The 23,467-nt window shown below is 42.9% G+C and overlaps 1 protein-coding gene across 3 annotated transcripts in view; it reads right to left on the reverse strand.

Moving 5' to 3' along the window:
• The window catches only part of ntrk1 (neurotrophic tyrosine kinase, receptor, type 1), a 41,253-nt gene that overhangs the window by 15,372 nt on the left and 2,414 nt on the right, over window positions 1-23,467 (reverse strand). Inside the window, exons 1-13 of one of the 3 annotated variants that reach the window (XM_078932608.1) lie at window positions 17,802-17,913; window positions 17,532-17,606; window positions 17,199-17,270; window positions 14,053-14,121; window positions 11,869-12,023; window positions 10,577-10,719; window positions 7,217-7,355; window positions 3,292-3,624; window positions 3,180-3,197; window positions 3,041-3,099; window positions 2,857-2,959; window positions 801-956; window positions 589-719 (exon numbers count right to left, since the gene is read on the reverse strand). In XM_078932608.1, coding sequence (XP_078788734.1) covers window positions 589-719; window positions 801-956; window positions 2,857-2,959; window positions 3,041-3,099; window positions 3,180-3,197; window positions 3,292-3,624; window positions 7,217-7,355; window positions 10,577-10,719; window positions 11,869-12,023; window positions 14,053-14,121; window positions 17,199-17,270; window positions 17,532-17,606; window positions 17,802-17,824 — 1,476 coding nt within the window. In that variant the 5' untranslated portion in view covers window positions 17,825-17,913. Of the gene's footprint in view, window positions 1-588; window positions 720-800; window positions 957-2,856; window positions 2,960-3,040; window positions 3,100-3,179; window positions 3,198-3,291; window positions 3,625-7,216; window positions 7,356-10,576; window positions 10,720-11,868; window positions 12,024-14,052; window positions 14,122-17,198; window positions 17,271-17,531; window positions 17,607-17,801; window positions 17,914-23,467 lie in introns of those variants that run through there. The other 2 variants (XM_023964194.2, XM_078932607.1) reach the window with 2 other exon arrangements.

Below are 23,467 nucleotides of genomic sequence, written 5' to 3' on the forward strand. Positions count from 1 at the left end.
TATTTTTGTGTTAAATTGTGCTAAATATGATAGGAATTGTACTCATTTTATGTTACTTACTGAGGGATCTTATTGATTTATATTTTTCTTGTAATTTTCTACTTCCCATATTTGCACCGTGATCGTCTGACCCGTTACCAGATTAACAAAATTTCGTTTCCATCAACCCAACGTTACCGGTGCAACAAAAATAGCAATGTTGGAGCTATCCAGCTATACAGTTTAGATCTAGATTCCAGCTCGGAAGAGGAAAACAAAGACGTTCATGGATCTATTTGTCTGTTAGTGAATACATCAGAATGGAGCGGAGCAAGGAGCTTGTGGCCCCGCCCAGCTTAGTTTCTACGTCACAAATACAATGTTTTTCCAACGGCTTTTATTCCGTTTGCCCCTGATTTACGATTTGAATAAAGAAATACTCAGAAAGGCAATGTTGAGGTTAATTCCTTTTATTATATATATATGTCCTCAATCATCAGAAAAAAGCCGCAAGAACATGTTGAAGACACCAAAACACCATTCTCATTGGAGCGGGTTTTTGAATATTTTACCAGAGCAAAAAAAGTTAGAACAGTAAAAGTTTCTCACCTTGATGGCCACCAGCATCTTGTCGCTGTCAGGACTGAGGTGCGCACACTCGGCCAGGTAGACTTTCCCGAACGCCCCTTCCCCCAGCTCCCACTTCAGCACGATGTCTTGCCTCTTGATGTGCTGCACACCTGGAAAAGAAGCAACCGTAGAGCCAAAAGTCAGAGCGCAGAGACAAAGACCAGAGCGCTGGAGGCGCAGTCGACACCCACACATGTCCTTGTCCTTGATGATGCCGCAGAAGTACTGGGGGTTTTCCACAAAACTGGACAGGCCGGAGTCTTCATCCGAGGAAGGCGGGCTGGTCCCGAAGTTCATGAAACGAAGCGACACGGCCAGCTCGTCCTCGGTGCCCAGAACTGATGAGCCTAATGAAGCAGAAGACTCACAATCAGACTCCAGGCGGCCGTGATTGCCGCGGCCGACAAAAGAAACAATCCAGGCTCCATTTCCAGGAATCAACATTCTCCAATACCAACTTGGCTGCATGTTTGTCGGTGCCATGGAGACAGATGATGACAAGCTCTAATAATCACCATCATCAAACATGCAGCAATCAGGCCACATTGAATTGGAAAAAGAAATCAAACGACCACACGAGAAGCCTGCATGGTTAGCGACCCCTCACCATAAAAAGCCAAACAAGTGGAGCCCAAATTGTGAAACCCCACTCAGGAAGGCAAACCACAGAACCCCCAGAGTCCAAAACAGAAGAAAATGGAACAACAAAAAGCCCAGAGGAGGTGGGGAGGAAAGAGGGAGCGTGGTCCACTTAGGCAATCAGGCCCACTTAGTCACTACGAGAGAGACAAGGGTGGGGTGTCCGTGTGGAGCTATATCACTTCTAGCTGTTTCTCCATCCATCCATCCAGCCATCCATCCATCCATCTTCTTTAATGGCCCTCACTACGTGGCGTTGAACAGCAGATGTTGGTGCCGCTGTTCTCCTGCAGTAATTAAGGCACTTTAGGCTGCAAACACAGGAGCTGCCTGCGCTCCAAGTTCCAGCTCAGTGGAAAGCTCTATTAGTCTGTCTGTGCTGCACGTTCCCCACCAGCAAGACTGACGCAACCATCTGAAGCCGTAATGGGCAGAATATTTGATTATGCCTTATGCCAGTTTGTGCATAGGAACTCAGACAGTTATGATTATGGGCTTGGAGCCTTTTTTTTTTCTTTTTCCAATTTCAGCTCATAAATCAAAATCAAGAGTAGATGATCACCTTCGGAAGGAGGCTTCCAAGAGTCAACAGCTCCAGCAAAGGCCTCCTGACTTACAGTTTTTATCCACCTGTCAGTTTCTTTTTCACCTGATGGGTCCCAGAACCAAGACCACTTTACACTTTACAGGTGACAATCCTTTTTGTGAACAAATACTCCATATTTTTCCCTAAAATATAATCCATTAAGCTGTTGTTAATTTTAAATTCATTAACAACTATTTAACAACTCCTAAACTTCAGATTTGAAGTTTAGGAGTTCAATGTGTGTTTTTCCGCCTCTTGAAGCAGATCAGAGACCAAATAAAGAGAGAAAAATGCCACAAGAACAGGTTAAAAACAACAAAAACACAATTTTCATTGGAGTGGGTCTGACTCTAAAACGAACACAAATTCTCAAGAGAACTGGGACACTTGTGCATTTTTTGTGTTTTTCTCCATTCTCAGTTCAGAAACAGATCTGGGGGACAAACTGTGCTCTGTTTAAATGTTTTTTGCTGATTTTTTCTTGGTAGTATCGATCCGCTGACGAGTTCAGAGTCTGCTTCCACGTCGGTGGGAAAACCTGACAGGAGGAAATCCCAAAACAAATTCCAAAAACAGCAACTTCTGCGTCCTTTCAAGAATTTTCTCTAAGAGAAATCCTCCCTGGAGACTGAAGCATGCTTCATCCTTTTTTTCAGAAGGATATTTTTAAGTATTTGTTTATCAAAGTCATCAACAAACAAAAATGCAACAAAAACCCATCAAATCTAATCTGAAATCTTGTCTTGGTCTTGTCTTTTTAAAAGTTTGATATCAAATAGGGATAAGTCTTATTTTGTTATAACCTGCAGAAGTGACCAGAATATTCATACTCAGAATATTCAGAAGCATTCATTTAAAGAGAACGCCCGGTTTGGCTCTAAAGGAAGTTCTGAAACCGCCCCATTTCTCCAACAGCAGACTTTCAAAACAACAGCAGGAACTGAAGCAACTTTGAGTCCAGTTTTCAGAACATTCCTTCTGCTGTATCATGCCGGCAGCAGGATGCGTGGCGGTAAACCTACGGTGGATCCCAAACTTGGACTGCTGGCCGCACTTGTTGATGACGAAAACGCCGGCGAGCAGGAAGACGCAGGCGAAGACGGCGAGCCCCACCGCCACCGACACCTGTCAACAGACACCATGACAGATGCTCATCAATCGGCGTCGCCGAGGGTCTCTCTGGAGGACGAGGCGATGCTGACGTACCACCAGCACGCGGCTCTCTGGGGTCTCCGTCACGTGCATGTTTGGTCTGCCTGTGGGACCTGAGGGGGAAACCGACCACAGAGATCAAACAAAACCCCACCTGAGAACAACTAAGAACCACAAAAGCCTTCAGACTTACTTGGATCCATGTCTAGGACTGCATGTGGGAGGTGAGAAGACAGACACGTTCATGACAGAAAGTGGATTCCACCATCTCCTCCAAAGTCAGCTGATGCGGCTCTGAAACTCACCTGGAATCAACCCCTCGGGGTCAAGGGGGTCAAACGGGTTGTCCATGAACTTCCCAACAGCGGTGGCTTCATCCCTCCCCAGCTTGTTTTCCACAATCAGAGAGTAGTTGCCATTGTTGATGTGGGTGGGCTTGTTGAGGAAGAGGCAGCCGTGCCTCTCCGACCCGTCATCCGAGTCCGGGATGAACTGCATGTACGCGTACAGGTTCTGCTTGAAGTGGACGCCGTTGTACAGCCAGGTGAATCTGGGCTCGGGGTTGCCGTCCACGGCGAACGGGAAGCACCAGTTGTGCTGCTGTACGGCGTTTCGAAGGAAGATGATCTTTGCTGGAACTGAGGAGGAGACGGAAAAGAAAAAATCCGTCAGATCCTCTGGAAAAACAGAAACTCTCCGCTGTGTGTCCGAGAAGGACATAATGCTGCACGTTCCTGCAGACCAGGGCAGGGGGCCCCAAATCCAGGCCTGGAGTGCCGGTGTCCTACATGTTTTCCAACCAACCTGCCGTTGAAGCTCCTTGTTGGCAAACCACACCTGATCCAGGTGATCAACAGTAAAGAAGGCAGCCTTTCTGGAAAACCAGGACACTGGGCCTTGAGGCCTTGAGGCCTAAATTTGGCGACCCCCACTGTAGACTGATTGTTTATTCAAAAGTGTCTTAAAACAAGTTTAAAAAATATAAAATACACGATTTTTTGGTGTGAAAAGCTAATAGGACTGGTAGAATTTGTCGTGATATATTTTCCTAAATGTATCAAAATTAACCATAAATATTCAAATGCAGGTATGTTGCCCGAATAATTGGAAAATCACGTCTTAAATTAAGCATAAATTGCTAAAAAAGTTCTTTGAAGTGGGCACATTTTCTATTTTATGCACAACAACTACCCTTTTTCTTGACTAATTAAAATAGGACAAGAAATGCACGTTTTAAGATAAAGTTGTCAAAATTATTTGCAAATTATGAGTCAAAAAAGCAAGATATTTTACCTAAGATAATGGTTTTTTAAACAGAAATGACTCAACAAGTTGTTAAATTTTAATGAAAATGTACTGGTTAGGTAGTTTAGTCTCATATTAAGGGTAAAAAATATTGAAACTGCAAATAAGAGGTTTGTTTACTGAGAAAACGCAGCTACTGTGAGACCTGCCGAAGAGGAAGGTGTGACGTGATGTTCAGAGAAATGACGGAGGAAAGCGTTGGGTTTAGGTTACTGAACAACAGGCTGGATAATATTAGTTTATGCTAATATTAATTTTTAGGTTCCTAAATCCGAAGATTAAGGAGATAAAAAGAAGTTGAAACAGCAATAATCTGAAGGTGTTATAAAATGAAGCAGTAAAATAGCTGCTTAGTTTTTTCTTTTGCTAAAAAGAGAAGCTGCAGAATGTTCATCTTAAACATTTCCAGTTTTTCTACTTTTCCAATTAATTTTTTCACAGTAAAACAAAACAGCAACAGCAGAAAAAAAGGGAAGCTCCTTCCTTGACAGCACCAGCGGTGCATTTTTGCTGTAGTTTATGTGGGAAAAAGGGAGAGTTTCCATGAATCAATCTTCTCCATCTGCGCTCCAAACCTGTGCTGACCTGCCATAAATAATCAATCCTGGTCGTTGAGGAGCTTCTGACCACAAAACTACCTGGAAGCTTTGCTGTACGTGAATATACAGGAAATGGCCCCGTTTGGATCGAAGCGTCTCTTCAGCGGCAGAGACCCCTCACTCTGCTGCTCTTAACCCCCGACCCCGCCCCACAAAGTGCTACACTCACCGGAAAAAACAGCCTTCTCCAAGCAAAAAATACAGAATACTAAATGTTTTCCCTGTGTTTTAAGTGAAAACGACCAGCAGAATTTGTCTTGGTGAAATTAAATCTTAAAATTAGCCATAAACTCTCATATCACTCCCAACTATTCTTATTTCTAGACCATAATCACCTTCAGATCAGACAATAGTAACACATTTGAAGATTCAATGTTATATGTAAAAATGTTATATGTTTTAATTAACCATGCAAAGATTTAAAGCCTCACTTTTAGACAATCAGGACATTTTTTTGAAGTCGTTTTAATTTATGTCCCTGCTGTACAACTTTCAGCTTTTTGTCATGATGATCACAGTCGAGAAAGATTCCTCATTAAGACCTAGAAATAAGGAAATAATTGATCAAATGAGTCTTAATCCTTTTTTTCATACTCTCGACAATAGAAAAACTTCAATATTAGTATCATTATTGAGAAAAATTTAAAAAAGCATCAGTAAAAGAATTTGAAATAGCAGCTCTGCTGAAAGAACTGATGTTTTAAAAATGTGATCCTATGTAATGACCTTCCACTCTTTCCAGAGTCTTTTGCCCCCCTCCTGCACTACTTGGTCTAGTTTGTTTTGTCTTATATCAAGTGTAATAGGGTATTATAACTAGAAAGTAGACACAAACTTATTGACACGTGGCTCCAGCCTACTTTATCACCTTTGTCTCCGTCATCCATCAGCGAGCCGTGCTGAAAGGAAGCCTGAGGCTCACTGAGACGGTCAAAACGTTTGGATGAAGAGGACATTGAACTGTGGAGACAGGCCTGGATTTAGCCAACCCCACTATGGGGTGCAGGTGGAATGTCAGAGGGGGCAAGGGGTTTCTGCTGAGGGTTTGAGGGGTCGTATCTCTCTGAGCCCGGAAAATCATGCAATCGCCACAACAGTTCGTCTGTCCGTCTTCTCCTTTGATCAATTTAATCATTTTTCTGTTGGATGCTCCTCCTGACACGAGCCTCTTCATTTACCTGGCTTAGGCAGGATACTAGTTTGTGCCCTGTTGAGGTCGCATTCATCTTTTTTTTCTTTTTATAAAACTCTTCATAACTCAATCCATCCTTACTTTTCTTTGTTTTTTGTTTTATTTTTTTGGTCATTTTTATTTCTCAAGTTAATTGTGAAGTTTTGGGGTGGGATTGCCCCCCCTCCTAACCCATCCTCCATGCTTATATCCAGCCCTGTTTGGAGATGATGGCCAAAAGTGCCCTCCACCCCCCCCCCACCTCTGCAAGTTTAAATAAGACCTGTGCTCAGGGTCTCAGGGAGCAGTAAACCCCTCTGCTCTGGGAGATAATTACAAGTAATTAAAGGGCGAGCGGTTAACGAGTGTCCGTCCACCGGGGGGGGGGGGGAGGGGGATGTTGATGGATGAGCCGCACTAACACATTTGCAGACTGCCAATCACTGCGGATGACACGTCTTTCCGGAGTGGGAGGGAAAAGTCCATTAGCGCGGGTGCAAATCAGATCTTTGGCCCGGTTATCAGCCCCCATTTTCCTGACGCTCATTATCCGTCCCTCGATGCTCGTCCTGCACTTGCCTTGGGCTGATTGGCACCCCCGCTCCTTTCAGTTTTATTTTCTAATGAGTGTCACTGAGTTGGTGAAATATGATATTGTTCGGGCAGCATCCTCGGTAATGTCTCGCTAATGCATCTGACTGTCCTCGGTGGGACCGCCGGCGGGCTGTCATTCACCGTGTTTGTTCAGTTTTTGAGCTCTAATGCATCGTCTGTCAGAGCGGCTTGGACTTCTTTAAAAAGTGCAGAATCCTGTTCTTAAAGGCCCTCCTTTGTTCTCTCATTGTTTCCCTGCATTAATAATAAGCCATACCTGCAGCACTTCACTCATTATTTTAACACTTCCCACCAGTCGCCAGGCTGAGTGGCAGATGACAGAGAGCTCCATTAGACGCGTGGCAGGTCTATACTCATATTTGTAGAAAGGGCATGTAGGAGAAATCAGTGCAAAACATTTTCCTCTTTTTTTTTCCTTCCTCGCCGTCCACTCCGCCTGCACTCCAGAATGGTCCCAGTGTGCTCTCGCCCTCACCTCCATTAAGCCCGATGACTTGTATTGAGCTTTCAGGAGCGCGGCTTTATTCTGCAGGCACTTACACTCAATGTCCAACTGCACCATCCCCTCCTTGGGCCCAGCTTGGTTCTCAGCCTCACACGTCAGGTTGTGCAAGTTGTCCTTGGAGGAAGCGTTGGTGAGGTGAAGGAGCAGATTTAATGTGGAGCCCCACTTGGTTTCCTGTCACACAAGAGGGCAGGAGGGGGAAGGGGGGGTTAATGTATCCACTCAGGTATGAGCATTCAAAAAGTATGTAGGTTAGAGGGTTGAAATCCCAACGCAATGCAGAATGTTTCCTTGATCCCCATGGGCTCATTTCTATGGTAGAATTCTGAGATAAAAGCAGAGAATCTGTGTCTGCTGTCCCTGACATCACATGTGTTATAAATAAAAAAGATGACATCGTTAAGGCTTCTTGGAGGAAAAACAAAGGGAAACTATAAGATTTGACAGCATGATTCTGGCTGGTGTCACGTGATCTAAAGTCTAGTAGCATGTTCTTGGGAGTCATGCACACAGAGGGTTATCATAAAGTAGAAGTTATGGTCGACAGATTAATCCAATTTGTTGGTGTTTGTGGATGCTGCAGTGGGTTCTGGTCTGGATGACTTTTAAGGAACCATAAACAACCATGAGGACCACTACTGGTGGACGCAGAACTCTTTTAGCCTTAGTCACACCCACTCAGGGGGTTGACCCACTCGGGTGCTGTGGGGTTTTTCCGACCAGTGGAGGTTCATAGAAAGAAGCCGCCGCATCTTGTGTGTCTTTCATTTCCCCTGAGGCTCGTACAGCCACATGAAGGGACGGCGTGAGAATGGAACCTACCGATGATGCGCATGTGCATCGTGTCTTGGGAAGTATCTGTAATTAGTATAGGCTAATTGAAGTTACGTGTACGGTGTACAGCTGTCGTACTGAGCCTCTACGTCCCAAGGTGTGAGCCCCTGGCCCTTACTGACAGCACGCAAAGGGCTGTGCACGTGATAGAATAAAATCTGCATAAACATTTCATGACAGTGACACTTTGTGTGGCCCACCTGTGTTCCTCGTACAGGTTTGAGCATTTATTACCCGCAGGGGCAGTTTAAGTGTGTACTCCAAGTACTTAGAAGAGTGAAGCTACAGTGTAACTGTTCCCCTTCATAGCGTCAGGATGGGGAGAATATTTATAACTGCTAGAACCACAAATCTGCTTTTTGTAAGGAGAACAAACGGCCTCCATCAGAGCTCAGGTTGAGGACGACACTGCAGAAGAAACAAACAAAGTCCAAGTCTGGACCGAGATTCTGTCTGCAGTCGTTGGTGCAGAAAAAACCCTTTTATTGTGTGAATCCAAACGTCTTCCACAGAAAACAGGAACCATCTGGTAGTTTAAATTATTTGTGTAGTTTTAAAAGCATATTTGATCTAGAATACACAAAATAAGTTGAGGGAGAATCCTTATTTAATTAATTATCTAATAGTAAACTGAGATAATCTCAATAAGCAATAATACATGATTGTTTCAAAGTGGTTGATGTAGCCTTGGAAAAGCAATTCTACTGAGAAATAATACTTTTGTAAAAGTCATTTAAAGAAGGAAATTTGCAAAAAAAAACGAATATATAAACAAACATAAATAATTTAAGTCATTGTTAATGTTGAAATTCCTTTCAGCAATAGTGGAAATAATCATTGTTTGTCATCTTTTCCATGTGAAACCAAGCTAATGGAATAAAATAGAGGATTAATCTGATTTTGTTATCTGGAGCAATAATTGTTCAAATAAATTGTCATTTGGTCCCAATCAGATGCATATCTACATAGCAAACCTCATCCTGAATGCCTTTTTGCACTACTAACAGACATTTCAATGTTGGTCAAACTGTGGTTGGACTAAACCAAACGTGTTTTCTGCCAGGCGCCAAGAAAAATGGTTCAACTCTGATTTTGATCGATTAAAACGCTGGTTATCACCCCTCCCCCTTCAATATATACATTCCAACATAAACACACACACATGCACACACACACCCTCTCAAACACACATACACGCACACACATTTTGCAAGGAAGGTGGGACCGGGGTCCATCTGTCCCCTACCCCTTCCCTGGTGGGGGGTGCGGGCCTCTTGGCGATGGCGGCCGTGTCCCTTGGGTGCCGGCTCCCTGGGCCCGGCGGTGCTCTCTCCGCACGGTGGGGGGGTTCATATTACACCTGAGCCGGGGGTGTTCGTGTCCCTGGGGGGTGGGTCCTGGTCCTTGCCCCTGAGCGCTGGGCCCCGCCAAACTTCCAACATGGCCGAGCCTGGTCGGGCCATATTTATAACACCCCTTGTGGGCCACCCTTTTTTCCCTGGGGTTCCCCCCTCCTGGGCGGGGGCGGCGGGCCCCTGCCTTGCTCCTCCCTGGACCAACCGTGGGCCGGGTGGGTGGCTGCCTGGAGTGCGGAGCGGGTCTCCCATGGGGGGTCCTGGCTCGTACCTGGGGTTGGGGCGGGGGGATGCCCGGAACTCCTGGGTGGTGGTGGGGTGCTCGTCTGGGGCTGTGGGCGTCCTTCTCCGGTGGGGCCCTGCGTTGGGCTCTTCCGGCGCGGCGGGGGGGCTGCTTTCCTGGCTGGGCTGGGGCGGCGCTCTCTTTCCCTCCGCGCCTCCCTGCTCTCTGGCTCTGGGGGCCTCGCGGCGGTCCTGCTGGCCCTGGCCTGGGTGGCGGTCTTGGTCGCCCGGGGGGCGGTTGTTCCCTGCCTGTTCCGGTGTGGCGTTGGGGGAATTCCGGCTGCCGCTGCTGCTGCGGTGGGGGTCTGGGTGTGGGGGTGGCTGGGCGCTCCTCCTCCTTCTTTTCACATTCCACCATCCATTTTAGAAGAACATAAACACTCACCTGAGCACAGGTGTTAGCTCACCTTTGCACTTATAGTTTGCCTGATTGAATGAATGAAAGATTTCACACTAGTTGGTTTAAAGGCATAGGTATGCGTTCGTGAACACTATCTGTTTTGTGTGCATGTTGACATGTGAACATTTTTTGCAGCTAGCAGGTGTGTTGATAATATTTGAGTGTGTGTGAACAGGCCCCGCCCTTTTTGTACTACATTTGAACTGTACCGTAATGATAAACAACCAGTAAACCTGTATGCTCTATGCTGCTTCGTGGTCTTACCCCCCCCTCTCACTATCAACCCCCCCCCCCCCCCCCCCCGACATCCCTCCCTCTTCTTCCCTTCTTTCCTTTTCCGTCCGGTCCAACACACAAGAAAAAAAAAACGCTGGTTATCTGTCGGCGTGTCGTCACATCGCAGAGGTTTTCATGTTTCTAATCTGAACTATAAGTCCTGTTTAGATTTTAAAACAAAATCTTAAAAGAAATTTTGGTTTGAGTTACAATTAAAAGCCACTTTTGCTGTAAAAGTCCTTTAGTACCTCGGTGACGAATGGAGAAGAGAGTTCGTCTGTTCTCCACCTCACGGTTGGAGTAGGACTTCCTGTGACCAGACACTCGAAGGTGAGGTTTCCTCCTTCTTGCGTCTTGTACTGAGAGGACCTGATGGTGACCTCAGGCAGACCTGACAGCAGCAGAGGAGACGGAATGATCACAGGTTGAAGGCCGTGCCACACAGCCACATTTCAAGTTTAAACATTTGAATGTATTTGAGTCTTTCAGTGCATGCGTGATGTCCGTTGAGGATTTTCGGCCGATGGGTCTTGACGTAAATTCGGTTTTGAGCTGTTCAAAATTTTAGGTTGGCTAAGAATTACGCACTTAATGCGTATTTTACATAGTTTATCTGCAATCATTGCGTAAAATTGTGCTGGACTTTTGTGTAATGCTTTGGCAAATTTGTGGCTTTCCACGACTGTATGTCCACATATTTCCACATAGAGTTTTCTTTCAGTACCACCAATGTATAACTGTTATATCACGTATACGACGCACATATCAAGTTAAAAGAATGTAATGGAGGCACCTATCACTAATCAATTGCATATAGATGACGCAATAATCACAGTTCATCCATGACTGCCGTATTGTATGATGGGTCTATAAATCAGCTGATCTGTCACTCCTCCAGCAGTCTATACCGAGTGGGGGGTCTTTTGCTCCTACCATTGGGTTCGTACAGGGGTGGGGTTGGGTCTCTGATAGAGGGGTATCCGGAGCTGCACTGGAGTTGGCTAGGTTTAGTGGGCGCGCTGTGCCAATTCAATGAAGCGCTGGTTTGCGTGTTCTTGGCGTGGTTTAGTCATATTTCTTCTGTGGTTTTAACGTAGAACATTTGGTGATACATCTGTGAAAGTTTCATGTGGAGACCACAACTTTTCTAACTCTTTCCAAGTATATTCACGTATGACCATTTTTCATCCGTGCAAAATGAAGCACGGTTTGCCGCCGGAACCAGGATGGCCCTGTTGAACCTCATGAGCTCCTGCACTCAATCCAAAGAGTTTCAAGCCTCAAACTAAAGAGTGAAACTGATTACTTTCAAGCTTCTTAGTTTACAATTCGAAACCCACTTCAGAAATGATCTCAACGCTGATGTTTGAAAATCAAGGTCAGCCACCTGAATACCAAATGACAGCTTGCTGAAATATCAAAAGGGCTCTAAAGCACAGAAGCGAGAGGAAATCTGATCAGAAAACTGTAAAAGCTGGTTTCACCCCCAGAAATGGCTTCACTTTCAAAGATAAGAGGGGCTACCCCGAGTCAGACTCACTGCAATTATCGAACACCAAAGAATTGAGCGGTAAATCCTCGTAATCCGACGAACACGACAACATTTGGGTGTCCGGGTCGCCCCGGTCGTCGTTCTGCCACTGCTGCAGCCAGAAAAGGTCACAGGAGCAGATGAGGGGGTTGTCCCTCAAAACCCTGAAATAAAACAGAAAAACGTATTGAGGACTGTTTCACAACCAAAAATACGCAAATGTAGTTTTGAGTGATAATGATGTCTGAAGAAATAATTATGTTTCTCTCAATACCGAAATCATTTTGAAATTGTTTAAATGAAAATGGATAAACTAAGGATGATATACAGATTACCCTCATATGACAATAGTTTTATCCGAAGACGAAGCAGGTGAATCCTGTTAGAATACATTTAGGTGTTGAGCATTTTGGAGTCAAACACCTATGGGTGCGAAATGTTCTTCCATGCGGGATGCAGTCACAGCTGCTCTTAGGAACCATTTGGGATGATGCAACGCTGAACAGAGTTCTACACAGAGACTTTTGGTCCTATACTTTGGCCTTCAGTATGACCCAATTCTGGATTTAACCAATGACTGTATATGAGAACTGTATTGAGTGAGCCCCTCCCCCTCTGGCGTTCCAAACAGGAAGTACCCGCTGGCTCCAAAAAGGCAAAGTTTCCCACATGACATTTCGGCCTTTCGCAATACATGCGTGATATACGACATTTTTTAGGCGGTCGTCATTCGTTAATAAGTGCAGAGGTCCATCGTGGGTTTTGTCCAAAGCGTCTTTGTATGAATTTGATTTTTAGTTGTTTAAATTTTGTTGGTCGGTCGAGACTTTCGCAGTTTATGCGTGTTATACATTGTTTATATGCAATCATTACGTAAATCCTGTGCATTTTTTGCGAAATGCATACGCAACTTTGTGGCTTTCCACAACCGTTCCACGTATGTCTAACGGACTTTTCAAGCATGTACCACTGATGTAGACCTTTTATATCGCTTACATAGCGGATATATCACATAATTCATGCATACAAACAGTGCATTAGTCACGCTCGTTTCATGTTCTACGCTGATTTACGCAGTCTTTGTGTGGTTTATCCATACTTCTTCCGTGGTTTTAATGTGATTATTTTGTTAAATATGCGTGAAAATGTCACGCAAAGTCCACAAAGTTCATTACGTTTTTCACGTATATTCACGGATGACCATTTTTTTATCCGTATAACGTATGTAAAGTGTACACTTTAGCTGTGTGACACGGTCTTTAAGCACTGACAGATTGTACAGCAGAGGTCCAAGTATTGAACCCTGAGGCCCTCCGGGGAAATCAACAGATGCTTGTTGCTTTCATCCCCTAATAGAGAAAAAAAAGCTGCTTGAATTTGATTATTTTTTATTTTTAAACATATTTGGAGTTGGACATTGTTCTTCTTTGGCTGTCATCTCCATAAAAACTCAAAGATAGAAACTTGAAAATTAAAAAAAAGAACTGCAGAGGTTTTTGTGCATGAGACTACAAATTCAAATGAAGATTGGAGCAAAATATTGTTTAGAACTGAATTTAAAATATTAAATCCAACCAAAGATTAAAAAACTAAAATGAAATGCTCAGGTCAGCGCTCACGCAGCAACCAAACTAAGTTCACCTTAAGCAGGCCTCCATTAGAGCTAGTGAACCCCCCACAGATGGTCCTGAACAAGGTGACGAATCGGGTGTCCGTCATGTGATTATAGAGTGACCTCCACAGCTTCAAAATCCAATTAGTTATTGCAAGGGAGCTCCAGCTGGACCCCCAGAACATCCTCAGACTGCTTTTGCAGCGTGGGATGGAGGACAAACTGAAGCTTCCCTGTGTCCATTCTGCAAACTGCACTGCGACCCGTTTGGACTCATTTTGCAACAGTTCCACCATTTACCTTTACAATCATTCAAGCATGATTGACAGTTTGACTAAATTTAAAGATGCACTTTCTAACGTACTTTTGTTTTAAACTTAAAAAAGGATAACTTGAGGTCTGTCTGTTGGAATGGTTTCAGGTTAGTTGAAAGCTGCAGCCTCCTTCCAGTGGAATGCATTGATTTCTAAATTAAGAGTACTAATTTGAAACTATTTTTATGACTCTGTTTTAGTTATTTGAGCTCTAGGACAACCTCACCAGGTCTACCTCCCACAAATGTAGCCGATGATCAGACTTACAGGTTAAGCAGAGGCAGAAAATGAAACACTCTCCAGCTGATCTGTTCCAGAGAGTTGGATGCCAGATTTCTGAAAAATGAAGAAAAATTCATTTAAAAAAGTACATTTTGTGAATTTTTTGCAGTTTAGTAACATTTCATAGCAACAAAAACAACTATTTTCTAATTCCAGAAGAAAAAAAAACGCTTTGAACTTCATTGTTCTTTTTTGTTCAATCTGAAAAATTGTTACTCGAAAAACACAAAAGGACAAATGCAGCATAAATAAAAGGAACGTTTTCTGTAAATGTGTAATTCTTTTATCTGGTGCTGTGTGGTCGAGTCAAGCTGTGATTTGATTGCTCACTCGTGGAACAATGTGTGCCTGCTTTGTGTTACACTCAGTGGAAAACGTTAATGCATCTGAATGGGCTCTGATCAATTATCCTGGAAGGTATTTCACACCATCTAGGAGCCCCCCCCCCCCAACCCCGTGTTTGTTCAGGGTCCAGAACATTAGGTGATTAGTGCGGAAACGCACAGTGGACGGACGCTGTTCTGCTGCAGGCTTAAAAACATCAAATGCAAACTAATTTATGTCCACAGGAGAACATATCTAAAGTCTACTGCTTGGTACAGAGCTGCAGCTGGAAGGCACATACATGCATATTTCTGTATTTGAATAGTTTTCACTTTTCTGATGGATTTAAAAAAAAAATCCTGGTGTATTTTCACCATCAGACTTTATATTTTTACGTCACTCATCAGAGAAAATCTCTAAAATCTTCCTACTCACGCCCTACTGCAAAATACTGCAACTGTTTGATTAGCCACAAGGGGCTGGTTGTAGAAGTGAGCTGGTTCCTATTCACTTTTGTGTTGAAACTGAAACACTTATAATAAACATCCTGGTTTATTAACCTTGTCCTAAACCCATGTAGTCATAACAACTCTAGAGTAAATTAATCTTTATAGAACTAACTGTTTTGATTAAATTTGATCATAAAATTGTTGAAACAGAGGGGCATGGTCTTCTGATTGACAACCTGAACTGTCTTAGCAATTTATACAATAACGTTATACTTTCACATGACAGAACTCTGGGCACTTCCAGGAGACTCGTGTGAAAGTTTAATACTAAAGGTCAACTCATACTGAATAGTCAGAATACCTACACTTAGAAGTGTTCAGATGTGTGAATCTAGAAACGCCCTCGTTCCTGCGGATTGCTCCTTCATGTATCCCGACTTGCTTGAACGAGCTCTGCTTCATTTGTTAAAATGTTCTAAAATAAATTAGTCATATGACTGGATCACTTTTGTTTTGTTTTTTTATTAGAAAACCTAATTCTACAAATGTATGATCTAAGTTTTCTGTTTTGAAAAGAGTCCTAAAATAGAGCCCTGTGGTACTCCAATTTCACAGCAACTTTTAACCCTTGAACACTTTTTTTTTACGTTACACAAAGTTTGTTCCAAGCAATTGTGAGAGGTCACAGTTGAATCATTTAACAAAACAACCCAGGGGTTAAAATATCCAAAAATATTTTTAAAGGTTCTAACAGAAAAAAAAACATAATCAAAATTAAAATAAAAATAGTTAGTTAGTTAGTAATGAATTGAAGGATCTTCATAGGTGGAGTTACAGGCCTCCACAAACTATGATAAACCTGTGCTTTTGTATATCAGTAGAGGAATGTTCTCATTTATGAAAAGTTCAAAAAAGTGTCTCACAAAGACTTACATTTGTAGAAGCAAACTCAACACATCTTTAAGATCAGAAGAGAAAACTCCAAAAACCTGGATCCATCCCATCATGAACATCAGACTCAAACAGGGATGTGACAGAAAACCAAACATCTTCCCAGAATGCTTTAATATTATCAAACAATCCTCAAACACCCATGGAGCCGGCTGTAAACCAACCCCCTCAGAAGATGACAGAAAGCCTCTTTGGGGGGGGGGTGTGCATGCAGAAACCAATACATAATCACTGTGACGGGGCCAATGGTTCAATTATTTGTTTTCCTTGCTCCCAAAAGTTCATGTCATACGGGTTAGCCAGTGGGATTATCCATTACCGGCTCGATTCCTGCTCCGGTCCACCGGGGGGAGAGGCGAGCCGGGAAGGGCAGCTCAGTGTATCCCAGATATTTTTCCCTTTTTTTTTGTTTTTTACAAAAATTGTTCTGCTCTGGTTTGTTTGTGTGGAAGAGAGCGGGTGAAGCTGAAGAGCTTTAAAGATGTTTTTGTTTTTGTTTTTCAGTTTGTAGTCTTTCCTAGTCTCAAATATTATATCTGTCAGTGACCCCCCCCCCCCCCCCGCACCGCCCCCAGCCGGGCCTCTCCCTCAGAGAAATATTGATTAAGCGATAATGGACCCTTAGTGGAGTGTATTTATTATGCATCAGTTGTCGATAATCCGCCAAAGTGAGCGAGTAAAAGGTGACTGCTGGATGTCTTCTCCAATTTCTTGAGCAGTCTACCCACCCACCCCTCAGCTCCCAATCTCACGATCTGTGCTCCACAAACCCCCCCCCCCCCAGCTGTCGTTCAGATAAACAACATGAGGGCATGTCGCACACGCTCAGTAAAACAACGAGGACAAGGTGGCGATAAGGGTCAGCGGCTCATAAATAAACTGTCCGATGGCTTCTTTTGATAAGTCATTGTCGAGCTGCGCCCGGGGCCGGACGCTCCACCACCTCCCGGATGGAAACATTTCAACAGATAACGGAAAACAAAAGAAATAAGATAGTTAAACATGCAGTAAATAATTAACTGGAAGATATATCTCAATACAACAGAACTTTATTTGTTGGTTTTTTTTCCGTTTTCATCAATAAAAACAGAATTAATTATCATCAGGGATTGATTAAATTTTACCTCAAAATTATTGGATGAAAGATTTGTTATGCTCATCAATGCGAAGTCAACCGATACTGACAGATGCAATAAATATAAGACACTCCATTTGTAAACTTTCTCCCAAAAAGGTCAGATAATAAGAAAAGTGTTTTTCCTCCTGGAGATCCTTCCTCAAGCATTTACAAGAACACATCCAGGATTGGATTTGAGATCCTGCAGTCTGACTGACAGCAACAAATCAGTTGAACCACACGGGCCGAAACACAACACATTCTCTGTGTGTATCGACAAGGACACTTACACATACTGCAGCTTCAGGTTGTTCTGGAAAGCGTTGTGAGCGATGGACCTCAGCTTGCAGGATGTGACTGTGCTGCAGAGGAGGAGGAGGAGGAGGAGGAGGACAGAAACAGAAGTACATACCAGAGCCACAGCAGAAATCCTGTTTTAAACACTTCTCTCTGCAGTTCAAAAAAATGTTGTTGTTTTCTCAATATATATATGAAGGGTTCAAAGATGTTCAGAGTTGTTCATGTGTGTTTCTGAACAAAGACAACAGTTTGATTAAAAAGGAACCGCTCAGCTAAACTGCTGCTGAATTAGACGATGAAGAGTGGGAGTTTGCAGTACTTACAGGTTCCTCAGCTCTCTGTAGTGAGCCATGTCGATTTCTGTTATGTTCTCAAGGTCCTCTTGGTTTTCAATGTAGCTAGTTGAAAAAACAAAAAATGGGAGACAGGGAGAGAGTTATATTATGTGACCTTAAGATTACTGATAGGAAATTCTCAGAAACAGGTGAGAAGACGTTAAGGATGTTGACAATAATTCTCAAGACAAACAGGAGGTTTTTTGTTCAGTATAGCAAATAGAAGCTCAGAGGATCTTGGCACAGGAAGTGACCTACCATTGAGAAGATACAGAGAACATTTAGGAAACCCAAAGAACATTATTTTGAAGTAAACAGACTTCCTTTGACATCTACCAAGCAAACTGACATCAACAGTCAAAGCCAGGAATTGACTGCAGGTTCCTGTAGGAACAAATATTTTAAAAGCCTGGAGGATGATGGGAAAATGTCTACAGTCTCATCCGGTGTTCAGCTGAATAACCAGCAGATGAATGCAACAGCAGACTCAAGGACGCTTTGCTCTTTTAAAGAGACATTTGAAGGGGTGGGTTGACCCAAATTTCCAAGGATCTTCGTGAAGCAGAGCATCCACAGCTTGTTCTGGAGGTCTCCTTAACCAGTTTTCAAGAGGACCTGGTAAAAATATAACATGATTTTGGTCTCTGGCTCTTTAGAAATCCATTCAGTGCCCTTGGGGCCGAGAAAAATAAACAAAATGAGTAGAATTAAAAAAAGTTGTTTCATGGAAACTGCCTTGAAGCATTTGGTGACAAACATTTGAAAATGTCTGTCAGTAAAAAACTCTGTTTTAGATCTGAAAGGTCAAGCTTCATTCAGTAAATGTGGAAAATTTGGTTTAAAAAAAGTAACATTTTCTCCAACTGAATTTATAATTCATACTTCTTTTGGTTTGTCCATCATCTCTTCACTGTCCTGATCTTCTTGTTGGGTAAAACTTAAAGCTCAAATACACAGTGAAGGCTATGCACTTATCCACACTCAAGAGTCACAAAGTTCTAAATTACTTTTTCCTTTACAGAATGGATTTTTTTTTTGACATCATTGATGTCACAAAGGTAAAATCTAATTCATATGAGCGTTTTGCGACGATCATTTATGAATCTACTGTCTTCTGAAGATGAAAACGTTGGTTTAAAAATAATACAATTAAATACATTTCTTTGGAAGATGCATTGCATTGTGGTCTATATTCACCAATCTAGTGAGTATTGGTGCATCGTTGGTTTTTCACAGAGACTTCTGGAAAATTTCTAGGGCACTGGTTTTTGGAATTGTAGATTTGGACATCACTACCATATGGCGAACACCCTAAATAGTGAGTAGTGAAGGAATTCGAAGTCTTAAGGCCCGTACACACCGGGACGAATATTCGCCAGGCGTAATTCGCCAGCATTTTTCGCCACGTTTTTTGTGTTCACACCCAGGCGATTTTCGCTGACGATGAGCCGAGCCAACATGCAATTTCATTCCCTGACATTAGATGGCGCTTAATGTAAACAGAAATACTCCTGTACACAAGGTGGCGCTGCGCAACTTTACGCTTCTTAAAGTCGCTTTTCACTCAATAGAAGAGAGCAAGTATTTACACGCTTGTCAGAATCATACAAAGAAAACATGAATATTTCAAGCACCAGTAGCTCCAACTGGTGCTTGGTTCGGGGATATTTTAGAATGTCCGTCATTGTTTCTTCGCGGCAGTGTAGATGCAACTCGGCGTCTATCTTCTTCGCTGGTATGTGTGCTCAGCAAGGCAGTTTTGTGTTTGAGCGCCCCCAAGTTATGTATTGCTTCAACTTCAGAAGCTCCAGACACGTGTGCAAAAGCGCCGTTCTCATTGGTCGAATAGATTTCGATGCGAGGCGTTAAAAAAAAAAAACGAACCCGAGGCGGGGTTTTTTTGACGCTTTGACGCGTGCCGTTTTTTCACGTCGGTGTGCACACTCTCATTGGGGCCCTTTGTTTAGTCACGAGGCGTTAAACGTCGGCGAATATTGCCGGCGAAATTCGTCCCGGTGTGAACAGGCCTTTGAAGTTCTTCACACTGGCCATGGCAACTCATGTTCAAGCAGCCACTTTTAATAAAAAAAGTCTACGTAAACGCAGCTAAACCTGCATTTTTGAGGCTCAGCGTTCAAAACTCTCGTGTTCACGCATTGCTACACAAGTTTTTATGTTCGTTCTTGGGCTGTACATGTAAATCAGGCATTAATCAATCGTGCACTAGAAGTTCAACCAGTTTAACGTCTGACTGCTTAATTGCGATTTGGATTAAATCGGATTTGGCAGGGGCATGTGGGTGGCCTCCTTTTTGAATCACTGAAGTGCCAATCGTATGAAAATTGATCACGGAGGAGAAATTAATAATTGCAGTTTGTGCCCAGCTGGAGTTATGTGACACCAAGTCTTTCAAAAATGGGAACATAGCTGAGACAGTTAAAGTCTGACATTTCATACCATGCCTTTTCCAACTCTGTGACCTCACTGTAAAAAGGGGCTTGGTTTAAAACGTGTTGAACTTTTGCATATTGTCCTTGTTCAAGCCCGGATTTTCTCTGCAATCTCTGGTCTCCTCCCATAGTCCAAAAACAGGCTTCATAGGTTGATTGCTGATTTTAAAGTGATTTCCCTAGGTGTGAGTTTGTGGCCCTGCATCAGACTGCTGACCTATTCAAGGTGTACCCTGCCTTTGTCCAGCTGTAACTGGGTCGCCTCCAGGACATTGATTATATAAGAAAACTGGAATGAGTGAGTGCGGCGTGAACCACAAAATGACTACTTAATAATAATACTTTGACAAAATAAGGTCATTTATTCCCCATTTGTTTTACAGTACGTCTCCATGCTGGAATCAGATGTCACCAAGAAGCAGCGGTTGGTCAGAGTTGGCCTAAGTAAACGTTTCTATGGTAACCTCTCTGACCAATCAGGAGTGAGCGTGTTGGAAGGCCACACCACCACTTGAAATTTAGCTACACAAAATCTGTCAATCAAAACGCTGGATGTGGGGGCCAGCAGGTACAACATGCTTTTACTGATCATCAAGGACATGTTAAGAAAAAAAAGGGTAGCAGAGCAAGAATGGTTATTGTGTCCAATGGAATGACAGAGTAACAGCTGTTTATTTCCCCATGGAAGTCTGAGGGATTTTGGCTTTTTGGAACTAGCAGGTACTTCCTGTTTTGAACGCCAAGGGGGGAGGGGTCACTCAGTCCAGTTCTCATATACAGTCAATGCTCCAACAGTCCTGTGACCCTGAAAGGTCATTAAGCGGAGTCTGAAGTTAGAAAATTCCTTACTACACCATGGAGGACAGGGGAAAACTTTCCTCCTCCTCTTTTTCAAGCTTGATAGTCAACAATCATAAAAAAAAACTGTAATAAAAGATTGTTCTTTAACGATAATGATGTTTTATTTATGATAGAATCAATGCACTTAAGGTTAAATCGTTTGTCCCTCTCTTGAATGAAAGAAATCCCCTAAGATTTTACTAAAATCCCATTAAATTGACAAAAGTAATAATTGGTATTAATTTAGTGGTGTTTGACCAATGAAACTAAGACATCTTTTTTGTGCTGTTTGATGGAATATTTGAAAATAAACTGATGAAAGGAGTCTGGATAAAAGTTACAATCATCCTGAAAAAAAAAAACCAGAAAGTAAAAACATGATAGTTAGACTCTGGTGTGTCCTCCTTTAATATCACAGGTGAGTAAGTCTACTTTAGCAGTGCTGCTTGGTAATCTGACCTGATGTGTTTCACACTGAGCATGGATCACAGCAGAAGGAGTTTCCTCAGGAAGAAAAATCACAGAGAAGCATGTTTAAGGTAAAGGCTGTACGAGCGTCTATAGGCAGCTTTATGCTTCTGTGACTACAGCTGCACCGGTTTATCTGAAGGTTGAGGCTAATGAGAATTTTCTGGACGTGACGCCAAAAGGAAAACCAAAGAGTGGAGTCCAGAATGACCTTCTAAGATATTCAAGGTCAATTTCAGGGTCTACATCAGAGTCAAATCAAACCATCAGGAGCTGCGTGAGCCATATTTTACTTAATGGAGACGAAAACAACGGCAAAAACAGACAAAATTTGCCTAAGTTACGGTAATTAAAAAAAAAAGACTCTGGAGAAGCTTTTCAGCAACATCAGCTCATTGCTCCTAACTAAGAATGTCAAGAAAAGAAAAGTTTCCCTGCTGTGAAACACAGAGGGGGCTTGGTGATGGTCTGCCACATCCTGCTTTGCTGGATCTGCCAGGGTTCATTGACTCTGTGTTGGTTCATTGAACCCTCAAATTTAATTGATGTGCTGTCTGGTGTCAGAAAGCTTGGCCTCAGTCTACCAACCCGAAAATGAGCCAAGACACAAATAAAGAAACCAAGAGCACCTGACATCCAACCATCCAGCTGTTCTGTCCTTCTCAGAGCTCTGATCTAGATCCTGTGGAACATCTGAGGAAGGAACTGAAACATGGACGCAGTATGCTGAAGTTACAGAGATCCTCTGAGTGCAATACTGCCTTAGCAAGTTGTGCATTTAAATGTCAAGTTTTACGCTGGAAATTGTTGTAAGGAAATGAAAAATCAGCTTTTCTTGATCTTTCCTGGACATGCATATGGCCCAGGGTATTACAGGCGTTCACCGCCCACTGGACAAGCAGGAAGTGGGTTCTTTGTCTTCTTTTTCTACTGTTTACCAGCACATGTCCACCATCTACCGATGGAAGAAGATTGGTGCGAAATGTCGAAACAGTGCAAATTTTTCGAATCTATATCCAGGCTTTTTTCTTTCACACCTCTACTCCGCCATTTGACAGACATATCACTCTGGCCGGGAATAAACCACAACTATTAATTTCTCCTCCATGATCAGTTTCCAAATAGTTAGCACATCCGTGAATCAAAGGGACGCCATCCATACGTCACGACCAAATACAAACTCCTTATTGGGCAAAGTTCGACCTGGTTTAACCTTCATTGGCTGCGTAATTTGAGCGTGCGTAGAGCTCGAAAACAGTCTTAAAATGTGCGTTGCTACGCTTGAATGCAAGAGTTCTGAATGCAAAAGCCCATAACGCACAGTTAAGCGTGTTTACGTAGACCGTTCATTGAAAGTGGTTGCTAAAGGCGATTTGAACGTACTCTGAAGCAACGGGGAACATTTGTGTAGAAACACAGCATTCGAGAAAAGCATCAGGGGACAAAGATGATTTGAGATGATGTCACTTCTTCATTTTTGCTTGCAGCTTTAACTTTTTTTGACAGAAAGTCATTGAAAGTGAAAATATTTTCATTCTGATTCCAATGCAGCCTGGATCATTCAAAACCTAACAGCTACCACACTCCAACACTACAAAAACTGTTTTAGAATACAATAAAGTCGCAAAAAAGGCTTTGATTACAGATACATTTTAAATTGAACTATTTCTGAAGCCTAGATGTTTCTCTTTATTCTCTGAAGATCCTGCTTCCATGCCATTCAACTCAAAAAAAGGACTGGAGATCAACAAAGTTCTCCACATAGGAATATGGACCCCAATATTGGGTCACAACAAAGAGCTGGACAAGAATCCCATCACAGCCTGAAGAGAAGACATCATGAAGGTACTGAGGGTTCACTTTAGCACACCAAAATGATGGAAAACCTTTTGGAGAAGACGTGGAGCTCTGGAACAACTGTTTGCTTGTAACCTTTGTGCTAACTTTAACATTGGGAGTTGGGTCATCCAGACCCACTGCTCTGAACCTTTTTTCTTCAATGATTTGTGATCTTCACTGGTGTCCATGGATTACATGAAATCTTTCCACCTTTATCCACCTTTGTCATGGTGGGGGGAACACATCAATGTAAGGGTGGGGTCATCTAAGATAGAACAAGGGTTAAATGATAAAATAGAAGCTAAGGAGGACACCAAAGCTCAAATG

The sequence above is a fragment of the Oryzias latipes genome, chromosome 16, assembly GCF_053564925.1.
Source record: "Oryzias latipes strain Hd-rR chromosome 16, Olatipes_Hd-rR_3.1".
In the NCBI taxonomy this organism is placed as follows: Eukaryota; Metazoa; Chordata; class Actinopteri; order Beloniformes; family Adrianichthyidae; genus Oryzias; species Oryzias latipes.